The sequence below is a fragment of the Spinacia oleracea genome, chromosome 1, assembly GCF_020520425.1.
Source record: "Spinacia oleracea cultivar Varoflay chromosome 1, BTI_SOV_V1, whole genome shotgun sequence".
Classification (NCBI taxonomy): domain Eukaryota; kingdom Viridiplantae; phylum Streptophyta; class Magnoliopsida; order Caryophyllales; family Amaranthaceae; genus Spinacia; species Spinacia oleracea.
Window position 1 is genome coordinate 107,373,999 of NC_079487.1, and position 23,691 is coordinate 107,397,689.

At 35.4% G+C, this 23,691-nt stretch overlaps 3 protein-coding genes across 3 annotated transcripts; 2 read left to right on the forward strand and 1 right to left on the reverse strand.

The window, feature by feature from the left end:
* Nucleotides 1–160: 160 nt before the first annotated feature.
* On the forward strand, nucleotides 161–3,327 carry LOC110788387 (probable clathrin assembly protein At4g32285). The gene is made up of 2 exons (XM_021993033.2): nucleotides 161–531; nucleotides 930–3,327. Exon 2 carries the CDS (start codon nucleotides 993–995, stop codon nucleotides 2,934–2,936), a length of 1,944 nt encoding a protein of 647 aa, XP_021848725.1. The 5' UTR covers nucleotides 161–531; nucleotides 930–992; the 3' UTR covers nucleotides 2,937–3,327.
* Nucleotides 3,328–6,561: 3,234 nt separating this feature from the next.
* On the forward strand, nucleotides 6,562–7,713 carry LOC110788401 (F-box protein At5g18160). Its single transcript, XM_021993050.1, has one exon. The coding sequence runs from the start codon at nucleotides 6,562–6,564 to the stop codon at nucleotides 7,711–7,713; it is 1,152 nt and encodes a 383-aa protein (XP_021848742.1).
* Nucleotides 7,714–15,486: 7,773 nt separating this feature from the next.
* LOC110788386 (uncharacterized) lies at nucleotides 15,487–19,311 on the reverse strand. Its single transcript, XM_021993032.2, has 5 exons — nucleotides 19,155–19,311; nucleotides 18,407–18,520; nucleotides 16,524–16,603; nucleotides 15,968–16,092; nucleotides 15,487–15,863 (listed from the first exon to the last, which is right to left on the reverse strand). Exons 1-5 carry the CDS (start codon nucleotides 19,205–19,207, stop codon nucleotides 15,792–15,794), a joined length of 444 nt encoding a protein of 147 aa, XP_021848724.2. The 5' UTR covers nucleotides 19,208–19,311; the 3' UTR covers nucleotides 15,487–15,791.
* Nucleotides 19,312–23,691: the final 4,380 nt, after the last annotated feature.

Consider the following 23,691-nt stretch of genomic DNA (forward strand, 5'->3'; position numbering starts at 1 on the left):
AAATTTTCTTTTTGTTAGAAAAAAGGAGGCGAAAACTCTAGAAAAGAAAAAGCGCGTAAAAGACAGACACAAGCCGTATCTCCGACACTGTCCGACAGTTGAAGCACCTTAAATTAAGATCCAAATATCAACGGTCAAGATCAAACCTCCACACTGTCCAACTCATCAGATTAAACACCGTCTTCCTTCTCTCTCCTCTTTTGTAATAATCTTTTTTCCTCTATTTCGCCATTTCCCCTCTTTTATCTTTCTCCTCCTTTCAGCTCCAACCCAGATTTTTCTCGGAAAATAAAAAAAAAAATCACAAAAAAAATTCAAGATTTTATTTCCCCCTGAATTATCGCAGCTCAAATAAATCGGATTACAGAGAAAAAAGAGGGGGAGAAAATCTAGGGTTGGGTTATCGAACATAGATTATAGCCGTTGGATCGAGCTTGGATCCGGTTCAAGGGTGATCGGAGGGTCCAGTTTTGACTTCATTAGTCAACGGATCCGACGTCGTCTCTGCAGATCGGTGATTTAATTCCCTCGGTATGTTTTTAATTTTATTAGATATTTACCTCCATTTTTAGCCATTTTAATTGTTATTTCTGTACTTCATTTTAATGTGATCAAACTTTAGGTTTGATGATTAATTGGGTTTAATTTCACGAAATCATAATCTAATTAGGATTTTAATGGGACCTATTGCATTATTTATACGTTGTATCAATGAATCATTTGAATCTAAAATGACAATTGATGTGATTAATCTTACTATTAATTGATTTGATAGTCATTATGTGTGACAAGTTAATACATATGATTAGAGGGGTAACGTATTTAATTTCTGAAGATAATCTAAATTAATGAAATAGGGTGGTTAATTATAAATCATAAGCTCATTGATTTAATCTTGGAAGTAAATTGGATTATTTGTTTATATTCAGGTATCTATAGTTTGTTTAGAAGGGCGAGAAAGAGAAGGGTGATTTGGTTTAGGAGAGAGAAAAATGGCTCTAAGGAAAGCAGTGGGGCAACTGAAGGACCAAACTAGTATTGGTCTTGCGAAGGTGTCGAGTGACATGGCGCCTGAGCTTGAGGTCGCCATTGTCAAGGCTACGAGCCATGAAAATGATCCGGCGGATGAGAAGTACATTAGGAGGATTCTGACATTTACGTCGTACAATCGTATGTATGTGAATTCCTGTATAACTTCTATCTCGAGGAGGCTTGGTAAGACAAGGGATTGGGTTGTTGCTTTGAAGGCATTGATGTTGGTCCATAGGCTGATGAATGATGGGGACCCTGTTTTCCAGCAGGAGATCTTGTATGCAACTCGAAGGGGGACTAGGTTGTTGAATATGTCGGATTTTAGGGATGAAGCTCATTCGAATTCGTGGGATCATTCGGCTTTTGTGCGGACTTTTGCTTTGTACTTGGATCAGAGGTTGGAATTGATGTTGTTTGAGAGGAAGCAAGGTGGAAAGGAAACCAATGGTGGGGGAAGTGGTCATGGTGGGGAGATTGTCAGGTATGAGCCAAGGGATGAAAAATTCAGGTCCCCACCGAGTCGGTTTGATTATGATTATGGGGAGTTTAAGGATGAGCCTAAGATGAGGAGGACTAGGTCATTTGGGGATGTTGGTGAATCAAACGGCCGGGAGGAAGATAAGGCTGTCACTCCATTGAGGGATTGGATTCCCGAGAGGATTTTTGCAAAGATGAGTCACCTGCAGAGGCTTTTGGATCGTTTCTTAGCATGTCGGCCTACTGGAATGGCAAAGAATAGCAGGATGATACTCGTTGCATTATACCCAGTTGTGAGGGAAAGTTTCAAGCTTTATGCTGATATATGCGAGGTTCTAGCTGTTTTGCTGGACAAATTCTTTGACATGGAGAATTCAGATTGTGTCAAGGCTTTTGAGGCTTATGCTAGTGCTGCAAAGCAGATTGACGAGCTTGTGGCCTTTTACAACTGGTGCAAGGACACTGGTGTAGCAAGGTCGTCAGAGTTCCCCGAAGTGCAAAAGATTACTGATAAACTCCTTGAAACCTTAGAGGAGTTCGTGAGGGACAGAACCAAGAGATCAAAGAGTCCCGAGAGAAAACCAGAGCCAGAACCAGCACCCAAAGAGGAGGAACCGGTTCCTGATATGAATGAAATAAAAGCATTACCTGCACCAGAGGAGCCCACCCCTCCACCACCCCCACCAGCACCGGAACCTGAACCAAAGCAGCAGATAACTGGTGACTTGGTTGATCTAAGGGAAGATGGAGAAACTGCAGATTCTCATGGTAATAAGTTTGCGTTAGCTTTGTTCGCTGGAGGTGCTGAGAATGGGAATGGGTCATGGCAAGCATTTGACAGTAAAGAAGGAGTAACTTCCGCGTGGCAGAACCCAGCTGCTGAACCAGGGAAGGCAGATTGGGAGCTAGCATTGGTGGAAACAGCTAGCAACCTCACACACCAGAAGGCAGCTATGGGTGGTGGATTAGATCCCTTACTCTTGAATGGTATGTATGATTCAGGAGTTGTAAGGCAACATGTGACTGCTACTCAGGTGAGTGGAAGTGCCAGTAGTGTTGCAGGGCCTGGAAAAAACACAACACCAGTTTTGGCACTCCCTGCTCCTGACGGTTCAGTTCAAACGGTGGGTGGAGACCCGTTTGCTGCTTCTTTGAGTGTTGCACCCCCTGCATATGTACAAATGGCTGACATGGAGAAGAAACAGCACTTGCTTGTGCAAGAGCAGGTTGTATGGCAACAATATGCCAATAGTGGTATGCATGGTCAAGCTACTTTGGCTAAGATAGGCGGTCCTGCCTATTATACTCCGGGATCTACCTCGATGATGCCCGCTGGTGGTCCAATGATGCCATATGGTCAATACGGAATGCCACAAGTAAACGGGATGATGCCTCCACCTAATGGCTATTACTACAACCCGGTCTGATTTTTGTGCCTATACATGTGTAGCTGACCCTTTTTTTTTCTTTTTCGTTTGTTTTTTCGTTTTGTTTTTGTGATTCGTATGTTGAAAGTATCACTTGTTTGTGATCCTATGTACTCTTCTCCATGGGTAAGAGCCGGACGGGAACGAGGGAGGGTATTCAAGCAGAATGATTCGAGATTCCTTAGGGCGGAGGTTGATTCCGGGAGAGGCATTGTCTTGTAGTATCGCGCCTCTGCTTTGTACTATTAAAATTTTCATGGATGTACAATACGTGTGCACAACACTGTATCCATCGAGTTGTAGAGTGATACTCCGTAGAATTTTCATCTTCTTGGCGAGCAATGTAGAATTTTATCCCATATTTGGCAATAAAATTGTAGTAATTCAAGAAGGGTAATTCGAGTACGAAGTTGTTCAAGTTCAAAGCCTGATTCCTGAAAAATGGGAAGAAAAAAAAGAAAGAAATCATGCATATGAAAATCGTGAGTGGGTGGCGCGTATCTGTAAATTGGTGTGGTGTGAATAAAAGCGACGGTAGAAGGTAGAGTCATTGGTTACCTAATTCATTCATTGGTTGGAAGAGTATTTAACGGACAAGGACAAAGCGACAATAAATCTGTACGATATTGACGTTTGACCAATTTTAGAAGCTCACCACTTGTTGGGCTTCTAGATGACTACATCTTTGGGGTTCAGGAATGATTAAAAAGTGTATTTTGGAGTTCTTTTAGTTTTATTTGCGCTATATCAGGACCTAAAAACCCCCACTGTAAAAGTTAATAACGAGAGTACATTGGTGAAAGACTAAAAAAAGAGATATGTCCCCTCGGGATTCATTTCGGGATGATTTTGCAATAGTTACAATAAAATTATAGTCATGGTAACAACCTCTATTTATACCGTTTATTTGTATGCATTTAATTTTGACCTTTCATTCTATTGACCAATATTTAACTTTTTTCCTTTTTTATATAGAAACATAATCAAATTATTAAATTCTTAATTATATTAAAATGAATCTATCATTGCAACCAAATTCACAATTTGCCGTAGTCTAAGATTAATCCGGCATCAAAAAATCAACTGGGTGAAGTTTGAGCCTGGGATTTGGAAAATGGTACGGAAGAGTTTGGAGGAGAATGACGAAAGAAGATAGAAACATGGCGGGTTTCACCGTTATTGTGCATTAAATGTTATGGATTTACTACGAACTAGCTAGTGAATATAATAATGGCAGAAGAAACTACAATTGATGCTATAAAAAAACTGCAATTGTTAGCACTTAGCCATATATTAATAGCGGTTTCATTAAATTCTTTTTGAGGCTGCGTTCTATTCACCTGATTTACACTTATTTTTCCTGAACTTATCTTATCTGAATTTATTGAAACTTATCAAAATTTATTTTAGTTATAAAATATATTTGGTCAACCTTTATTTTTCCTGAATTTATCTGAACTTACTTGAACTTATTTTTCCAGAAATAAGTGGAAATAAGGTGAACTGAACGGGACCTAAATCTATGCCCATCATTTTATGAATTGCTTCTGATATATTTCGCAATATGATCAGATTGGTGGTACATATGAGAGGAATTTATTAATTCTTTATTATAATTATTTTTTTTGCAAAATGAATTGTCAAGAAGAGTTAAACCTACTGACGATTGGGATTAGTTCTTGAAAATTTGACGGTTGAGATCGTGATATTTACCATGGCTACCATTTTAATATAGCTATTGAAAAGTTATCATTCATTTTGTCATGTTGCAAGTGCTTGCGAATTGAGAGGTTTAGTCGACATAATTTGATTGGTTGTGAACTTAGTGATGAATCTGATTATCATTATTATAATTCATATAGAACGTGATGAATTGAATGACTAGTAGTTGCGAATCTCACCTAAAATATATCAAATTAAAGTTTAGTCTTTTTAATTTTATTTACATAATTTGTTTCTTCTTTTTGGGATTAAGGTAGTGTTCTCTTCACCTGAATTTCACTTATCTTATCTTATCTTATTGGCCCTGAACTTATCTTATCTTATCTTATTGACCCTTATCTGAACTTATTGACCCTTATATTATATTATCTTATCTTATTGACCCTTATTTTATCTTATCTTATCTTATTGACCCTTATCTTATTGAAACTTATATTATAACCTTATGTAATATTTACCTTATCTTATCTTATCTTATTGGCCCTTATTTTATCTTATCTTATCAGAACTGAAATAAGTGAAAATAAGGTGAATAGAAATAAAAATAAGGTGAAGAATAAAATGTCCTCAATTTTTTTGGTTTGTTAGATCCATAATAACTAAGGACTTGTTCGGGAATGATGCAAGTTTCATGTTTTTCGTTTTTTCTTCTTCTTGAAAATGAAAACAAAACCAGTTCGGTAAAATCGTTTTAAAAATCAAATTCCTTCATATTTTTACAAATAAAAAACGGAATGGAGGAAACCACTTTTACTGGTTTTGTGTTTTTCATTTTTTTTGTTTCTGGAATAACTTCACAATAAATGAGCAATTCAAATCACAATATTCTCTCCCAGATCAAGATCCCATTAAAAAAATATTGACCATCGTTATCGTCTTTGGCTATCCTGCCAGTGTTGCTTCTTCAAGACTATCTCTCGCCTTCTTTTCAATATATTTCAGCCAAATGATAATGAAGTCCTTGAACCTTGTTAGAAAATTGGGAGTTTGTGCTAATCCTTGTAGAATATAATAACAATTTTAAGGGTGAAGGATAAAGATTAAAAATTGATTATTGGGTGTTCGGGTGGATTGTTGGGTATAAATTTAAATGGACAAGAGAATACTCCGTACAAAGAAGTGAAAGGAGATGAAAGCTTGAAGATCCATTGAAGAATATGAAGGAAAATTAAAACTCGATCGAAACATAATAATTGAAGAATATTAAAGAATATTAATTGGGTAAGTGATATGGAGATGGATGAAGGAAGATTGGAGAGGGGAAGATAGAAGGTTGGAGAAGGTTGTAAGGATGAAGATGGATATTGTAATGCAACAATGACGGCTGGTTGTTCTTATTTGGTGAGGATACTTGTTGAGTTTTTGCAGAGATAAATGACACGTGATGTAGAAGTAAGCTAAAAGGTGTAATTTTTTTTTTTTTTGGTAGGAACCAACTGGAAGGTCCATAGAAAATAATTCGGTTTTTTTATTAGTTTCTTTGAAAACTTAAAACAAAACTAAAATTAGTTTATTGTTTTCTTAAAACTAAAAACTAAAACCAAAACTGATATCTAACGGGCCCTAATAAATTTGTTTTTTTTTTTTTTTTTTTGCAAACCAACCAAACAAGTCATACCCGTCAAAAATCGGTCCTTGACTTAAATTTTTCAGTCCAAAACGGTCTTGATGGAATTATTCTGATCCGATCTCCGGACCAAGGTTTTCTTGGATTCTGAATCCGGCCCATTATAGAACCGATCCGGTCCGAACCGGACCGGTTTTGGACTGGTGAACAGTTGTGTTATTAACCCGCGAAATTAAAAGCCCAACCCAATTATAAAGGTGGTCTCTTGTGTCGCGAAGTTTGCAACCCTAGAAAACAAAAACAAACAAAATTCAGGAGATCACAAACACCATAATCATGGCGGTCGAAGATCCCGAAACTCAAATCTGGAGAAAACCCATCATACCTCCAGACTCACTCACCCAAATCTGGGCACGTCTCCCTATCAAATCTCTCTACAAATTCCGATCCGTCTGCAAACTTTGGAATTCCCTAATTTCCTCCGACCCTCTCCTATCCGATCTCCGCCACCGTTTCTCCCATTCTCTCGCTCCTCTACCGCATCTCCGACCACCAAATCTCCTCCTCTTCCTCCGCCACCTCACCGATGAACCTGTCAAAGTTCCCGACCGCCCGGTTCAGATGTCAACCCGGCCCATGGAAGAGCTCTTCCGGTTCGAGCGGGATCCAATTACTCGTTCCATCAGAAACGGGTTCACCCCTTACGTTGATTTCTCTCTAAGTTTTCTCCCGTCGAAGGGCCCATTAGTTTGTTTCGCTGCGAATCAGTATTTTTATCTTTGTAACCCTAGCACCCAGGAATTCCTCCGCCTTTCTCCAGGGCAGAATGGTAATTCCGTCACCTCTAACGGGGCTTTTGGGTTTTTGGTTGATGAGAATCGGTATGTTCTAGTCGGGCTAAAAGGTGAAAAGTGTGAGTTTTTTGAGTTCGGGCCGGGTCTAGCAGGGTCGGGTTCATGGCGTGTGATCAAACAGAAGTGTCCAGTTGAGGTGAGCCGGTTTGGGTTAATGGTTAACAGAGAGTTTTACTGGACAGTTGCTGACGGGCCGGGTTTCGCGGTGTGTTTGGATGTGAAAGAAGAAGAGTTCAGAGTGATTCCACCCCCTGAAGGAAATGAAAACGAGGTTATATTATATGACATGTTATATTTGGTTGAATTTAAAGGGTGCTTGTGTGCTGTTGACAATTTTTCGAGGCCATCAAGGATGGAAATTTGGGTGTTGAATCGAATTGAGGATGAATTTAGTTGGAATAGAAAGTTTAACATTTTTATCTCTGGAATGGCTAGAGATATTGTGTATCCATTTTGCGATTACGAGGGTGAAAATGGGGGAGAAATGGTGTTGTGTAATGAGACAAGAAACAGGCTTTATTGTTACAATTTGAAGAACCGGAGCATTAAGCAGGTTTACCGCCCTAAAAACCGGACCAATGATCGCCTAGCTGTGTATACTCCTGGTCTTTTCCCTCTTTCCATTGCTGGTTAATATGTTTTGCTTTGATATTTTTATTTATTATATCACTATTATCAGGGTTCATGTTTGTTTATTCAAACTTGAGATGAAAGAAATGTCTAATTTGTTACCCCACTGCCACTGGTGTTATATATTGGGTTTTGAGTTGGCTAGTATTGCAAATTTGCAATTGCAATGCGACTTATTGTTGGAACAAAGCGCTTATTTGATCTTCGGAATCAATTCATTTTGAGGGGAGTGTGATATTCTGGGTTGGTTATGGATAATTGTAGCCTCTGGCTCACTTTTGGTCTGATTTGTTTGCAGTAGTCACACAACAAACTCTGTGTTTCATGAAAGAACAAGATGTATGCTACGGAGTTGCCTTTTAGTGTAAGCTTATTGTGTTCCTTGAAACTTGAAAGCTGGCTGCTAAAGTCGAAAGTTGATGCATTTTCTTTTAACAAAGTATTGCTGACTGTTTTAAAGTCAGATAATCTCAGGATTAATGTTAGCACATCCAATTAGATACTTGGTATTACAGTAGCTCTTTACTCTGTTTAGTGCAGAGATCCATTTTTCTTTGCTACATTCATGGGAGAAATCGTGAAATACATTTCAAAACATCGACCCCGGTGTCAGAAGCTGACCCGACTCCGAAAAACCATCTGTTTCGAACTGTAATCGAACTGGTTTGATCCGAAAAGTTCAGGACCGAAACCCGACCTGTAACCGATTTGACTTTATCCGACACCCGTTTCACCCGATCTGAACTCCACCTGTAACCATTTTTGATCCGACCCAAACTCCACCTGTCACCGGATAGACTCCACCCAAACTCCACCCGACACCGATTTGACCCGACATAAACTTCACCGAAAACCAATTTGACCCGGCAAATATCTGATTTGACCCGATTTGGTTTGACCCGAACTGTTGTCTAACCGACACCGATTTGACCCGGCCTAAACTCCACCCGACATCGGTTTGACCCGACCTGAACTTCACCCGGCACCGATTTGATCCGTAAAATATCTGATTTGACCCGATTTGTTTGAATCGAATTGTTGTCTAACCGACACCGGTTTAACCCAACCTAAACTCCACCCCACCGATTTCACCCGACAAATATCTGGTTTCACCCGATTTGACCCGAACCATTATCTAATCGACTTTTTTTTAAATTGAACCAACCTAACTATATCTGATCTCACTTAATTTTACCTTCAACTCTTTTAATTACTCGAATTCATATATTTGTTTATTTGTTCTTAATAACTTTTTTCCTTCCCTATTCAAAATAATATTAGATCAAGACTAGTTTTGACCATTATTATCTCCAATTTAATCTTATAATATTGAATTGATAATCCAATGTTCTTTACTTTTTACATAAATTTGCATATTTTAGCATAATCAAAAGTGAAGAGAAATTTAAGCTTAAGGGATTGCATTATAGTACGGAGTAAGAATTATCCAAACGGGCATGATAAATATTGAAATACTAAACATCAAATTTGTGGACATATTATATCTTGCTTATTTTATGTTCATAAAAATTTAAGCTAATTAAAAACTAACAAATAAATAATTATAAAATTTCATTTTTATTAAAAACATCCATAAATATTTACATTATTCTCCAATTGTTTGGCAATTTACAAACTGATACTTAATTCCTCCTTGCCTAACATATTTAATTCTTGAAGGCCTCCACTGCATTCCACGAACCACAGAAGGAGAAGAGGCTCCACCGGCGACAACTGCAAGTCTGCAATGATAATATAAAGAAAACCACACACAAGCATGATATATCACAATTAACTTTATAAAAAAAACCACACGCAAGAGCTTCATACAGCTTAAAAAAGAAGCCAAAGGCTACACCATACCACTAGTACTACATCCGAGTTTGTTGTCTGATCCTACAAACTTCTCTACGTTTTTGCAACATTTCATTTTGCTCTCAGGTCAACATGTTTCAAAGATAAACTTTGATACTAAATGACATCATCATCGAGCAATCTCTCTATTCAACATTTATAAGACAAATGAACCAGCAAGGCAACATGGGCGTCGACATTAGGCTGTCACTTTTTCAACTTACCGAAATCACAATCAAGTGTGTATCAAATTCCAAAAAACAGGCCTAAATGTCACACCTACATGAAGCCAAGGGCAACAAGATGTCTAATAATAGGAGAATAGAGTTATTAAGGGTCATTAATCAAACAAAAGTAACCAACATCACAACAGCACCATCATCACAGCAACACCATGTAAGCACCATCACCACAGCAACACCACCCATCAGCAACGACCTTTAAACTGCAACAAAAAACAGCAACCAACATGTAAAACAAAGAGACAATCAAAACCAACATCAAAAAACTAAAAAATACTAAAAAATAAATAAAAAATACTAACCTTTAGATAGAAGATTACTCGTCTTCAATATCATCAGCTTCAGGTAGGGCTTCAACAACGACATCCAAATTCGAATCATCTTCAGGTTCATCATAGCCCTCAATCCAACTTTTAGTTGTCACCATAATCTCAACATTTTTAGACAGCATCCTCGATCTAAGCTTGGTCAAAATTCTTCCTCCCATACTAAATGAAGATTCTGAAGCGACAGATGAAATGGGAATAGCTAAAATATCCCTAGCCATACGTTTAAGAATGGGATAGGCAGATTGGCCTTTCCAATATTCAAGAACATCAAAACCATTCATGTCACTGATAGGGGGGGAATAAAGGTATGCATCAATATCAAATTTGATCCCCCTACTTGAAGCAGCATGTCTACCAAAACTCTACATAAAAACAGACATAAATTATAAAAAAAAATCACTAAAAAATATTCTAAAAAAAAGACATGATTAAAATTTAGTTACCTTTAAACTAGGCTTCATATAGGGTCGAAGAAAACTATTAGCAGCACTTGAAGAGAATGTAGCACTTCGAGATGAAGATGTAGAACTTCGAGATGAAGACGAAGAAGTAGTAGGAGTAACTGACTGTGAGTAATATTCATACAACTCCGTGAAAGCATTGTATGCCTCTTGAACCTTCCTATTAACCTCCTCATCTTCGTAGAGAATTCCATACATTTCCTTCACGTAATTAATTTTATAACGTGGATCAAGCATGACAGCAACAGCAAATATAGAAGTATAGTTCTCCCAATACTTCGAGAACTTTTCAAGCATAGGAGCAGCCATTTTCTTTATGCAGTCACTAGGGTCAGCATGAGCTTTAACTAGCAAATGTTCAATATAAACAACATTTTCAAAGTACAAATTAGCAGTAGGGTAATCAGAGCCAGAAAACAAAACAGTGACATCATAAAAAGCTTCAAGAAAATCACAAACATTTTGAACAGTTTGCCACTCATTAGCATCAATAAAATATGGAATCCCAGATTCCAACACGCAAAACCTGTCAATACCAACTTTAGCTTCCAAACACTTTCGAAGCATCAGATAGGTAGAGTTCCATCGAGTTGAAACATCAAGCTTTAACCTACCTGAGAAACCAGAATTAGAACTCCTACAAGCTTCTTCAAATCGAGTAAGCCTAGAATCAGACCATTCAATGTACTTAGCTATCAAACGCAACTTAACAACACTTTCATCAACCAATGCCAGACCAGCCCTCACAATTAAATTCAGAATATGAGCTGCACATCTGATATGAAGAAACTTACCATCACAAGGCAGAGAATGAGTTTCAAGCAAATCTTTCCTAAGCTCATCAACCGCAACATCATTGGCAGAGGCGTTATCAACAGTAATAGAAAAAACTTTACCTTTGAGGCCCCACTCATCAATCAAATCAACAGCAAACTTATAGATATCTTTACCATTATGTGGAGGTGGGAAATACCTAAAAGACAATATTATGGACTGAAGTTTCCAATTACTATTAACAAAATGAGCAGTAAGCACAATATAGCCACGGGAAGTGCAAGCAGACCATACATCACAGGTAAAAGATATTCTGCAAGGCAATTCAGATAATACTTTGGACAGAATAAGTTTTTGTGCATCATACTCACGTCTGCAATGCTTGAGAATGGTGTTCCTGGAAACATGCCTAACATTGGGATTCAAATATTCATGCAGCTCCCTGATTCTAACATGCTCAACGATCTGAATAGGATATGCATGACATATTATAGCTCTAGCCCACAAAGCACAATAGACTTTTTGATCAAACTTACTCAAAGATTGAGAACACTTCAACTTTTTGTAAGCATCACAAATTTTAAGATGGTTAGATTGGTTAGAAGTACCCAAGTTACTTTCTGCACGATATACCTTTTCCTGGCAATGGATGCAACGAGACAATACCATGTCGTCCTCGTCAAAAATATTGAAATGTTCCCACACCCATGAACGTCGCTTACCCTTACCCTTACCTTTAGGAGCAGACATAATCCCTTTATCGGCTACAGTTTCCTCATCACTTTGAGAGAGGACATCACCTTCGCAAAAAACACAAAAAAGACCATCTCAGGACTACAAGAACAGTAGGTAATGTCCAAATGCTTCAAATCATAAAAATGAAGAGCATTTAAAGAGACTCATACCTCTTCGAGAATCAAGATGCAAAGAATTATCATCCATTCTGAAATAACAACAAACTATAATTAATCACAAACTCCATCATTAATTTGTGAGTTTTGTAACCTCCAAAAACTGAAGGAGACATTTAAACATCAAAACACAGGAAAAAAACTCACATTATATCAAATACACCAGCACTGTGATTATGATTTATGATGCAATAAAATCCAAGTTAAACTATCACCTAAACCTTAGCTACCTTAAAATAATGGAGAGTAAAGCATGAACATATTAATTAAAATAAATTATGGACAGTACTAAAGCAGGATCTTCTGTTCCGCTTAATACAATTAATTAAAAATTAAAATTTAAAACTAAAAGTTAGTGTTAAAGTTTGGAACTTTGATTCGCAAGTTACACAAGTCAATACCTAAAACCCCAAAATTAGAAAATGAAGCTCAGAACAAAGGAAACCCATAATTCAGAAATGAAACTACTCCTATAAAAATGGAAACCCATAAATCAAACCTGCAAAAAACTTAAAACTGAAGCAAAATAGATGTCTGGACACTCTTATATCAGGCTTTATCAATTTCGAAAACGAAACCACATAAACAAGGAGAAGATCAAAAAGTTAAAATTTAAAACTAAAAGTTAGTGTTAAAGTTTGGAACTTTGATTCGCAAGTTACACAAGTCAATACCTAAAACCCCAAAAATTAGAAAATGAAGCTCAAAATAAAGGAAACCCATAATTCAGAAATGAAACTCTTACATCAGGCTTTATCAATTTCGAAAACGAAAACCACATAAACAAGGAGAAGATCCAAAATATCAACAAAAGTAATACTGAGTTTTAGAGAGAGAGATGAAAGGGATACCTGAAAATACTACCACAATTACCACCAAACGGCAGATTTGAGTTCGATTTTAGTGAGTTTATAGTATTGGATTCGAGTTTTTGAGAGAGATCGAGTGTTAGAGCGAGGTTGAATTGCAGAAACCAAACCCTAACTCGGTTTTTGTGAGAGAATGAAAGCTCACAAAATGAGAGTTGTGTTGAGGTAGGGAGGACTGAAGATTTGAGGCGCCGTTGTGTAATCCGAAATAGGGTTGAGAATTTGAGATTATAATGGTATATTTATATGGGGATCACCAATTATGCCCTACTTTTTCTTAAAATATATTATTATTATTATTATTTATATAATTATATGTTCTTTTTACTCTTTTTTATAAAAAATGGTGTCTATACTAATAATATATTACTACTAGTATCATACTATACTTATTATATTATTAGTAACAAATTATTATTAAATAATGTTGTGAGTTTACTATGCTTATTATATTAGTACGTACTATGTTTTTTTAATAATATATTAGGACATAGTATGCTTATTGTTATGGTTATTATATTTTATTATCATAATTAACATAATAAAAAATGTTAAAACATGTAGAATAACTTTAGGCTCCGTTCTATTAGACTTATTTTGACTAAAATTATATCATCTAAACTTAACTGGACTTATCTGGACTTAACTGGACTTATCTGAACTTAACTGAATTAATCTGAACTGATTAATAACTTATTTTGTCTGAAATAAACTTATTTGTGTGTGTAAATGTCTGAACAAAACTTATATATCTCTAATGATATATATTAATTAGTCGTTCAACCCATTAATCTCTAATGATATATATAGTCAACTAAAAAAGATCTCATAGATTACGTCCCGACATGTGTCTCATTATAACGTTATCAGATCCAAATAGCTATTTACAGTTAAGTACTTTGTATACTAGTAATAATTGACCAATGTTTAATGATATAATCCAATTCTTAATACTTTCAATTCTTACATTTGTAGAGTACGTTATTGTTGTGAATTTTGCGTTCTTATATGCGATTATGATCGTTAACACTTGACATATTGGTCGTTTTTGGTTTCTTGTCGACTGATACAATCTCATAGATTTATTGTTTCATACTTTAATGTCTATGTTATCTCGATATAACGTTATCAGTTTTAATTACCTATTTCTTGTTAATCAAGTACTTGTATACATGTAATAATCATTAAATGTCTAATGATATGATCAAATTCATGATATAAAAATGAATAATGTGTTTTTTAAACTTGTTAGGACTACTAGTAAATTGAAGAATTGTTTTGATAAGTTATACGGAGTAGTTGTTTAACTGTATTAGGAGTATATTTATGATGTATGTTATTATACACTATAATCGTTATTATTTAGTAAGAGTTATATTCTTAATTTCTTATAGATTTACATATATTGTATATCTATTTTTTACATGTGGTTCTCGTTATATAATCATTAATCATCTAATAACTTAAAAGAAACATTGATATAACGATGTTGTAGTTTAGTAAATTAAAAATACTCGTAAATACGTAGATTAATAACTTGTTTAATTAGAAATAGAATGAAAACATTAATCGATAATGACTTGAAAAGATATAGAATGAAATCGATCCAACCCGAGACCTAACTGAAATGACCCGAACTGAAATCGAACTGGTACTGAATTGACCCGAACTGAAATGACCCGAGTCAAAGTCTACCCGACCCAAAGTTACCCGACCCGGGTTTGACCCGACAAAACCCGTTTAGGACCCGACACGGGAACACCGGGTCTGTTTTTGACCCGAACCGAACTTGAACCGACCCGAAATTTACCCGGACCCGACAACAATTGACCTGAAATTGACCCGAACCGAATAGACCCGACCTAAACCCGATCTGATCCCGATAACTTTTGACCCGAACTTGACCCGAACCGAATAGACCCGAAGTGTTATGGGTCAACCCATAACCCATCCGGTGACCCGATTTGACACCTCTAATCCGCACGCGTTATACTGTACATGGAGTGCACTGTGCACAGTAGTACAGAGTCCAATAAAACAGATAGAAGGTTGGCCTAGCTAGTAGCTATAGCTAGTTCAATCTTGCACTTTTTCAATGGGCTACCGCTCAACTACAACATAAACTCGAGTGATTCTATGGTTCCATCAACCTCCATGTTTGCAATCCCCTGAGTCATCATTCATCAATTGAGAACAACTCCAACCATTAAGATCTCCTTTCAAATGGCTCGCTTAAATCCACACAGTTCAAGCGATGTACATTATGTCTTCAAGAGATATTCATCTGACAAGGTGTTGGAAAGACATTAAAAGTTGATACAACAGTTCCATATGATATGTTCCAGAATCCAGAGAGGTGATTCGTGCTTGCAAGTTGATAAAAAAGCATATCCAAATGCTCTTACAGGTTCATAACATCCAAAGCATATCCAAATGTTCTTACAGGTTCATAATATCCTTGGTAGTAAGGAGTAGATTTGATCCAATATAACACTCACATTAGTATTGTTAGTTTGATACAAATTAAACCAGGAGCTGAGTAATGCATGTTTAACGAGAGAAGGCTGATCCACTGAGGTTTTGGTCTCCAGGTCATAAACCTTTGTTGTTTACCTTTCAACAGAAATGTTGCCCTAAGTAATTCAGAACTCGGTTGGGGGTTTCAACCTTACAAGTCTTTTGATTCTTTCTTTATCGGTATTCTCCATAACTCCCTGTATATGAAAATTGATTATTCAGTTTACATATCTTAAATATGTTCATTCAAGCTGCAGACAACTGATCAATACAATGGCAACAAAGTAAACGAACACCATACCGTCCAAACAATTTCATCAAGGGATAAGCAGATTTTTCCATATTTGTCCAGGAACAGGCGCTCATTTGGTGGTTTTCCACAGACGTCCTTCAATGTCGTGGTGATTATGAAAATAACTTCTGACACTTGAAATATGCAATCACCAACATGAGTCAGTACAGGGCACTCTCAACCAAAATACTACAATGAAAATGAAAGCAAGGATGACAACTGACACATTGTCATGTCATTGACAAAAAGTTAATTCGAAAAGAATATGAATACACCAAAATCACAGCCTTATTCCCAAAAGATGCAACAAATATGAATAAACGGGGAAAGAACATACTCGTATATTAACAACTAAAGAAAAAGTTCCTTCTCCTCTTTTTTTTTTTTTTTTTTTTTTATTGAAGTTGTCGATAACAGATGCACTTATTTTCTTAGGTTAATCACGGGGTACATGTGAAACAAATGTTTGCCCTTTTGTAATTTGTTACAGAAGCAATGGCAAATCAGCAACTCAGTAATCACTGTTGCCAATTCAGAAGAAACAGGGAAAAAGGCATATACTTACAAGCAAGTTCATCATACTCATCCTTGCCAACAAGATAGATGTGAATATCTCCAAGCATAGTATACACAACATAAACCGATCTGCATGAAAGTAAAAGCACAGAACGGTCAAGTGGAATCAATTAAACAGAGTGAATTTTACAGCATCATAAAACGCCACTATCACTCCTTTGATAACATAATTAAATTGACTTCCTTGGTTTCAGCTAGGAATTAAGTGTTCAAGTGCATTAAACAGCAAAAAAAAATGTTGAAGTGCATCATGATTGATGACCTACAACTAAGACGATGGAAAATGATGAAATGAAATGTCTTCTCCAATGACGTAACTGAAGAATGTTTTTGTCTAGGTCAGAGTCATAACTAATACAAGTAATATGACAGCAGGAATTTGTTATATTGTGTTGAAAAGGCCATTGGTACTCCCTGCATAAATTTTCAGCTAATTAACTTCCTACATTTTATAATAGCCAGACAAAGTGCAATGGTGCAAATCATGATCCTTATCCTTCAAGAGGTAAAATCATTTTAATTCATACTATTGTCTCTTCAAATAAGAGGATTTGAAGTAAGGAAGGGAAGGGAGACTGAATAATGACAGATTCATTATGTGTTTATTTGGATTTGGAATGGGGGGAAAGGAAGGAAGGGAAATGGAAGGATACAATATAATGTCCTTGTTAATAAATTAAAATTTTCCAGAGTCAGAAAGATTTGGAAGGAAATCAATATTCCGATTCCCCTTTCTTTTTTTGCTCTCTCTTTCTCAACACCATTGCTATCCAAATACAATACATGACTATAAAAAAAAAAGCTTTGGAAAGGCATACAGGAGTAAGACTCAGCTAACCAATCTAGCAGAAAATCAAATCCATGTGTTTAACTACTAATAGTACATGAAATATTATGTTCGAATACTGAAAATCTCTGCAAAAAATCCTTCATACAAATCATGCCTATGTTACATGAACCCTCGTATTAAGAGCACTTCCCTCTGACCATTAGGATCAAGTAATTCATGTTCAAGTCACTAAAAGTCTAGAACCAAACTTTTCTAATCAGAATGCATAAAATCCTAGTTTATTGTTAGTCTTGGGACTGCATTGAAAGAATACACTGTTAATGTATAGAGTATTTAGAGATATACGCATCTGAACTTCTAAAATTCATGACAAACATTCTTTCTGTAGCATCCTAGTATCCTACTTCTGAACTATTCATATTCCCATGAACAAAAATAGAAACCTCCAATACCAATGGCCTAACACAAGATTCATCAGTAATCATTTCCTTGACAACCAATAACAACAACAGTCAGTATCCGATTCCACCAAGAATACATCGGTTTATGGGACATACTGAGGACATCTGCATCAGCAGTAATGTAGGTAATCCTAACAGTTTTGAGACTCGGGTTCAAATGGCTCAGCACCACAAAATGGAATCTTGCAAATTTGAAATGATCAGTAAACCATATGCATGAAGCAAATACGGGATGCATAAGCACAGCCAGCCACACAGGATATTTGTCACCAACATGACAATTGGCGCAGCCTGGAAGATAACAATTCCTCAAAGGGAAAGGGAAATGCAATAAAATCCACAAAACATTACTGATATCACTCTAAAACGTCTAGAAAACTAACACATGGCAACAAGATGAGGAGGTATGGAAGAACGAACAGCCAATTAACATACAAAACATGTTCACATGGTTTGAAAACCAAAGATTTTCTTAAGACAAGCCTCATAATCACTTATGACTTGCATCAATATATGCAATGATATTATGTAAATGGTAATGAATCGCAGTACACAGACGCAATGGAAAATTTAAGCAGAAGTTTAAGCTACATCTTATAGTTCTACAGAAGTGCTACATACTTGTGTGAAGCAACAAAGAGTTCTTCATTCTTAGCATCCTTGAGATTCTCTCCACCCAACTTAACTAAGAAAGTTCGCCAATGCAACCGCTCCTCTACAGGAACCCCATTGAACCTGAAATACAACAGGGAGTGGCATGCTAAATGAACCCCAATGAACTACCAAAAGCACCGCACGCGATATAAGCAAACAACATCACAAAGCTTAACACATAGTTGCTGATCTTCCTAATTGAACTTACACTTCAGCAGGTATCAGAATGACCTAGAAACCAGAAATACAAGTCACTCTTAACAAATTACTTATTTGATAAAAATCTAAACCCAGATTTCAAAATACCAGCACAAATGCACAATAATTAATAGCAATTGGTTTGTCTAACTAATATAACCTAAAACAACAACAGAGCTAGGTTTTTTTTTCTCTTGTATATCTTCATATCAAGAAAATTGATTATGAAAATCACTAATTCAGCTCAAATTTACATTACAAATCCAACAAAATACAAATTTGCAAAATTGACATTACAGTATTGTGATTTGAGGACAGATCATGTAAAATCAGTTCCTGGGTATCTAGATAAAATTGAAATTGAGGACAAACAGTACTTCAATTTGGCAAGAAACAAAAGTTGAGATCGATGATCAAGATAAAAGGGGAAGCAAAAAGCAAAATTCCAAAATGGGTATTTGCAGATTAACCAGAAAAACAAAGTAAAAATGGTTGCAGAAAAAGAAAGAGATTATACCTTTCGACGAGAATGTTGCCCTCTGAGTTGGAAATTAGCATTGCCAGCAACATCTCTCTTCCTCTGTGCTCTGCTTTCTCAGAGAGAGAGTTGGAAGAAAGTGGTCAAACTGAAAATGGTTTTTTTTTTTTTGTTTTAAAAAAGAAGAAGAAATGAAGATGCTTCAAAGGGGGCCTAACTCACCTTCTTATTGGGCCTAACTCACATATAGTTCAAATACAAAGAACATATTTTTCATGCCCAAAGAACATATAGCCAATAAACATATAGTTCAAATTCATAGAACATATAGTTTAAATATTTCACTAGTACATGTACATTGAAATCGTTCTCAATGTTCATTAGATTTTCAATAAATGTTCAACAGGGTGCACAATGAGCACTGTGCACCCGGGTGTATAATCCAAATTGCGCGTCCGTACTCAATAACACTTCGATTACTTATCATATCAACTCATTGATATTCCTAATTGTTGCCCTTTTTTAGTTTTTGTGGAAATTTCAGTGAAACACAAGATTATTTATTTTTACATTGCCCTATTGCTAGAGAATATTGGAATACACACGTCTCAGTTCGATGGCTCGACACTCGTTTCCGATCTACTTCCATGCTTACACTTTTCCACGAACTCTGAAATAATGTTTTCCTTCCGGCTAGAAAGATTATAACTTCTCTTTGGTGTATCTGGAAAACACGTAATGCTCACATTTTTAGACAATCTCATGTATCATCAATGGGAATTTATACTAGAGCTTTTAGAATATTTACAGAATGGAATATGCGTACACATCTAGATTCATTGGATATTAACATTGTTAATAACAACACTCCTTCGAAATCCCCATGTAGTAAGAAGTTGCATGGACCCCTGCTACCTTATTATTTTGAAGATTAAATTTGATGGGTCACTTTGTAATCACCCTGGCACGACCGGGGTTGTTAGTAGGGATCACCTAGGGAATAACGTGGTTAGTTGAACTTACAATCTTGGAACTTCTTCTCCACTTCTCGCTGAAGCAATAGCCTTTCGTAATGGTCATTTGTTAGCCATTGTAAAGCTCAATTTCCGTGGAAAGTTCAAATGTTGATGAAAGATGTCAAACAACTTTTGAACCATTTTAATAGTTTTTCTTTTCGCCACATCTACCTAGAAGCCAATCGCGCAAACAAATTAGGTTGTCGCGTTAGGTCATCATATCTAGACCCATCAAGATATTGATCCTTATGTAGATCCTATTTTATATATTTAGATAAGCTCATAACTTTTGTCGTATCTTTCCATTAAAAAAACACTTCGATAAGCCTTTTTCTTACTCCTGGCCTCCGTACCAAATTGCTTGCACCATTTTACCTTTTTGAGCTATTGACATAATTTACTTTGACCATATTTTATTTTTATACGGAGTATTTGAAAACAAATATTAGTATATAATATATTATGGCTTCATATTAATGTATATTGTCAAAATGTTAATCTTTTATAATTTGTTTTTAATACATAGTTAAAAATATTGGTGGTTAAAGTTATGCATTAGCAAGAGTGTCAAGCTGGGACAAATAATTTGGGACATAGGGAGTATTTTTTTTCCAACTTTTTTTTTCAAAAGCTTTAAATCCTAATTTCTTTAATAATCACTTAATAATTTGTGTAAATAGAAATTTATTAGCAATATAGTCGAAATTGCTTGAAAATATTAGTAATTAATGTTGAATAATATTCTGGAGTATAATAATTTAGTTATGAATAATCTTCTGATTGGATATCACATCGGATCTTCAAATTGGATATCATATTGTTTTGGTTCAACGATATCAATTTAAGTGTTATTTTTTATCTGGAAATGAGATCGATTCCGCAGTACGTAATTATTAATATATAGATAGGTATCCACCTAGCTATATATGCATATGCAACAATACAACGTCGTTTCATCATTTAATTGGCACGCGCGAAGCACATGCTTCTTACCAGCAACACGTATAAAACTGCTCCTGACGTCATTGGAAGAGAATTCGACATTTTCTCTCTCCTCAACATCTCACCATTTTCTCTCTCATCAAACCTCCCACTCTCTCTCATCAAACCGCCCACTCTCTCACTTCAAACCGCCGATTTCTCTCTATAAAACCTCGATTTGCAGTTCAAAAGCGCAATTCAGTGACAAAACTGAACATCGCGGCGGTTTCGGAAAATTTGAAACCCTAAAAATGGATGTTCGTGAGGAAGTGAAGCTCAGTAGAACAAAAATTACATTTAAAAGAGGAAAAACGCAGAAGTAAGTATAATATCTGCATTTTTGTTTATAATGTACATAATTTTTCGCGTTTTCCAGATTTTAATTTGATTTTTGTTTATAATGTACATAATTTTTCGCATTTGCCAGAAAAAAGAACAATCGAGTGGAATCGAGTACTGCGGATGCTGTATTGTAAGTGAATTTAAGTGTTCTAAACATTTTTAACTCAATTTAGAAGTTGTATGTGAATTCACGTTTTGAAATTTATCATGTTCAAAATTTAGGACTAAATGTTCATTATCTTTTACTATATGATCTGCATCGTCCCTGTCTAAATATTATCATAGTTCTAGAGCGTGTGGAAACCTGAAATATTCATGTTCACAATATGAAACAACATGTTCAAAATGTGAAACATCATGTTCAAATAGGTTATAATATAATTTTTGGTTTGATTAGGTGTTCAAATATCCATGTTCAAAATATGAAACAACATGTTCAAAATGTGAAACAAAATGTTCAAATAGTCAAATAACTAGTTCAAATAGGATATAATTTTTTTTGAAATATTTATGTTCAAAATGTGAACATAATGTTCATAATGTTCAGATTAGCTGTTGAAATATTCATGTTCAAAATGTGAAACATAATGTTCAAAATGTCAAATATTTTGTTCGAATAGGATATAATAAAAAATTTGGTTAGATTAGCTGTTGAATATTCATGTTCAAAATATGAAACAACATGTTCAAAATGTAAAACAACATGATCAAATTGTGAAATAACATGTTTATATATGTTATAATTTTTTTTTGGTTTGATTTGTCTGTGCAGAAATCCAAAACCATTGAATTTTGTGAAACCAGTGCCAGCAAGGGAATCAGATTCTGAAATGTGAGTGAAATTTTATGTTAGAAACTGTTTGGTAGTTGATCATTATAAGAAGCTAATAGTTATATTTGCAGCCTCAGGATGATCGATGAAGATCGAAGAACATATTCCATTAGCAATCCTAAAGAAAAGAAAGCAACAAGAACCTACAACAACTTCAAAACTGGTGGATCCAATACTTCTGCAAAACATAAATGAATCATATGCGGAGGAAACTGTGAATGATGCGTATGTAACTGTTTATGTTCACTTCTATAAGTAGAATAATACATATTATCAAATGTTGTTGTGGTTAGTGGTGCTGTTGTTGGGGTTGTTGCTGCTTTTTTGATTTCATGCATTTTATATGTTCATTTTCTAATTCATCATGTTCAATATATTATCAGTAATGTTCAAATGATGTTTAAAATTGTTCAGTATGCTATTCACTATTGTTTAGGTTGATGTTCAAATATTTAACGAATAATGTTCAACATACAAATAATCATGTTCAAAACGGTGAACTTTTTTAAAATATGAATGCAGGAATTTTGTTGCTATATGGATTATAATTATAAAATGTTGTTGTTTATATAGGAACCCTCAACCAAAGAATCAGAAAAAGTCCAAAATCACATTCACATTAAAACCTTCAGCTGAAAAAATTATTGATCCAGCTCAAGCTGCTCCGGTTCAAGTTGCTCCGGTTCAACCTGCTCCGGTTCAAGCTCCGGTTCAAGATGCTCCAGTTCAAGCTGCTCCGGTTCAGGAGGAAGATATTACAAATGAAAGGTATCAAAATAGATTTGTTCAACTAATCCTGATAGTTTAAAATCAAAAAAACATGCTAATAATATAATATACTTTTTGCAGGCTAGACAATGACGATGGTATGCATGTTGCTAGGACAAGGATTCTGCGTAATGTATTGAAGTTTTCTAAACATAAAAAGCATATTCAGCATAACCATCGCAGGATAACTATGTCCCCTGGAAGGTAATAATTTGATCAGTTATTACGTTCTGAATAAATATTCTATTGTTGTTGTCTTTAAATTTGTGGTGTTCAGTTTCTAAAATATCATGTTCAACTTTTAAAATATCATGTTCATATTTTAAAAACAATTGATCAATTTTAACTTATGGTATTAAATAATTGTAAGTTGAACACAGGTTATTATCAGTTTTTTAGAGTTCATGTTCAACATTTTAATTATAATGTTCAACTTATCAGAAACCTATGTTCAACTTACAACAACCTATGTTCAACTTACAACAACCTATGTTCAACTTCCAACAACCTATGTTCAACTTCCGAAAACCAATGTTCAATTTCTTAAGTTTAATATTTATATTCACCATATGTGCTGTAGGAATGAAATGGCAAGTCCAGAAACAATAGCATCCAAAATAAAGAAGTAGCAACAAAA

Bases quoted from the DNA above. Each gene is read 5' to 3' on its own strand.
- LOC110788387 (XM_021993033.2), top strand. From the start codon at position 993: ATGGCTCTAAGGAAAGCAGTGGGGCAACTGAAGGACCAAACTAGTATT.
- LOC110788401 (XM_021993050.1), top strand. From the start codon at position 6,562: ATGGCGGTCGAAGATCCCGAAACTCAAATCTGGAGAAAACCCATCATA.
- LOC110788386 (XM_021993032.2), bottom strand. From the start codon at position 19,207: ATGTTGCTGGCAATGCTAATTTCCAACTCAGAGGGCAACATTCTCGTC. The intron at 16,604-18,406 runs GTATGTAGCACT...ACTTTCATGCAG, and splicing joins CTCTTTGTTGCTTCACACAA to ATCGGTTTATGTTGTGTATA. The intron at 16,093-16,523 runs GTAAGTATATGC...GCATATTTCAAG, and splicing joins TGAGTATGATGAACTTGCTT to TGTCAGAAGTTATTTTCATA.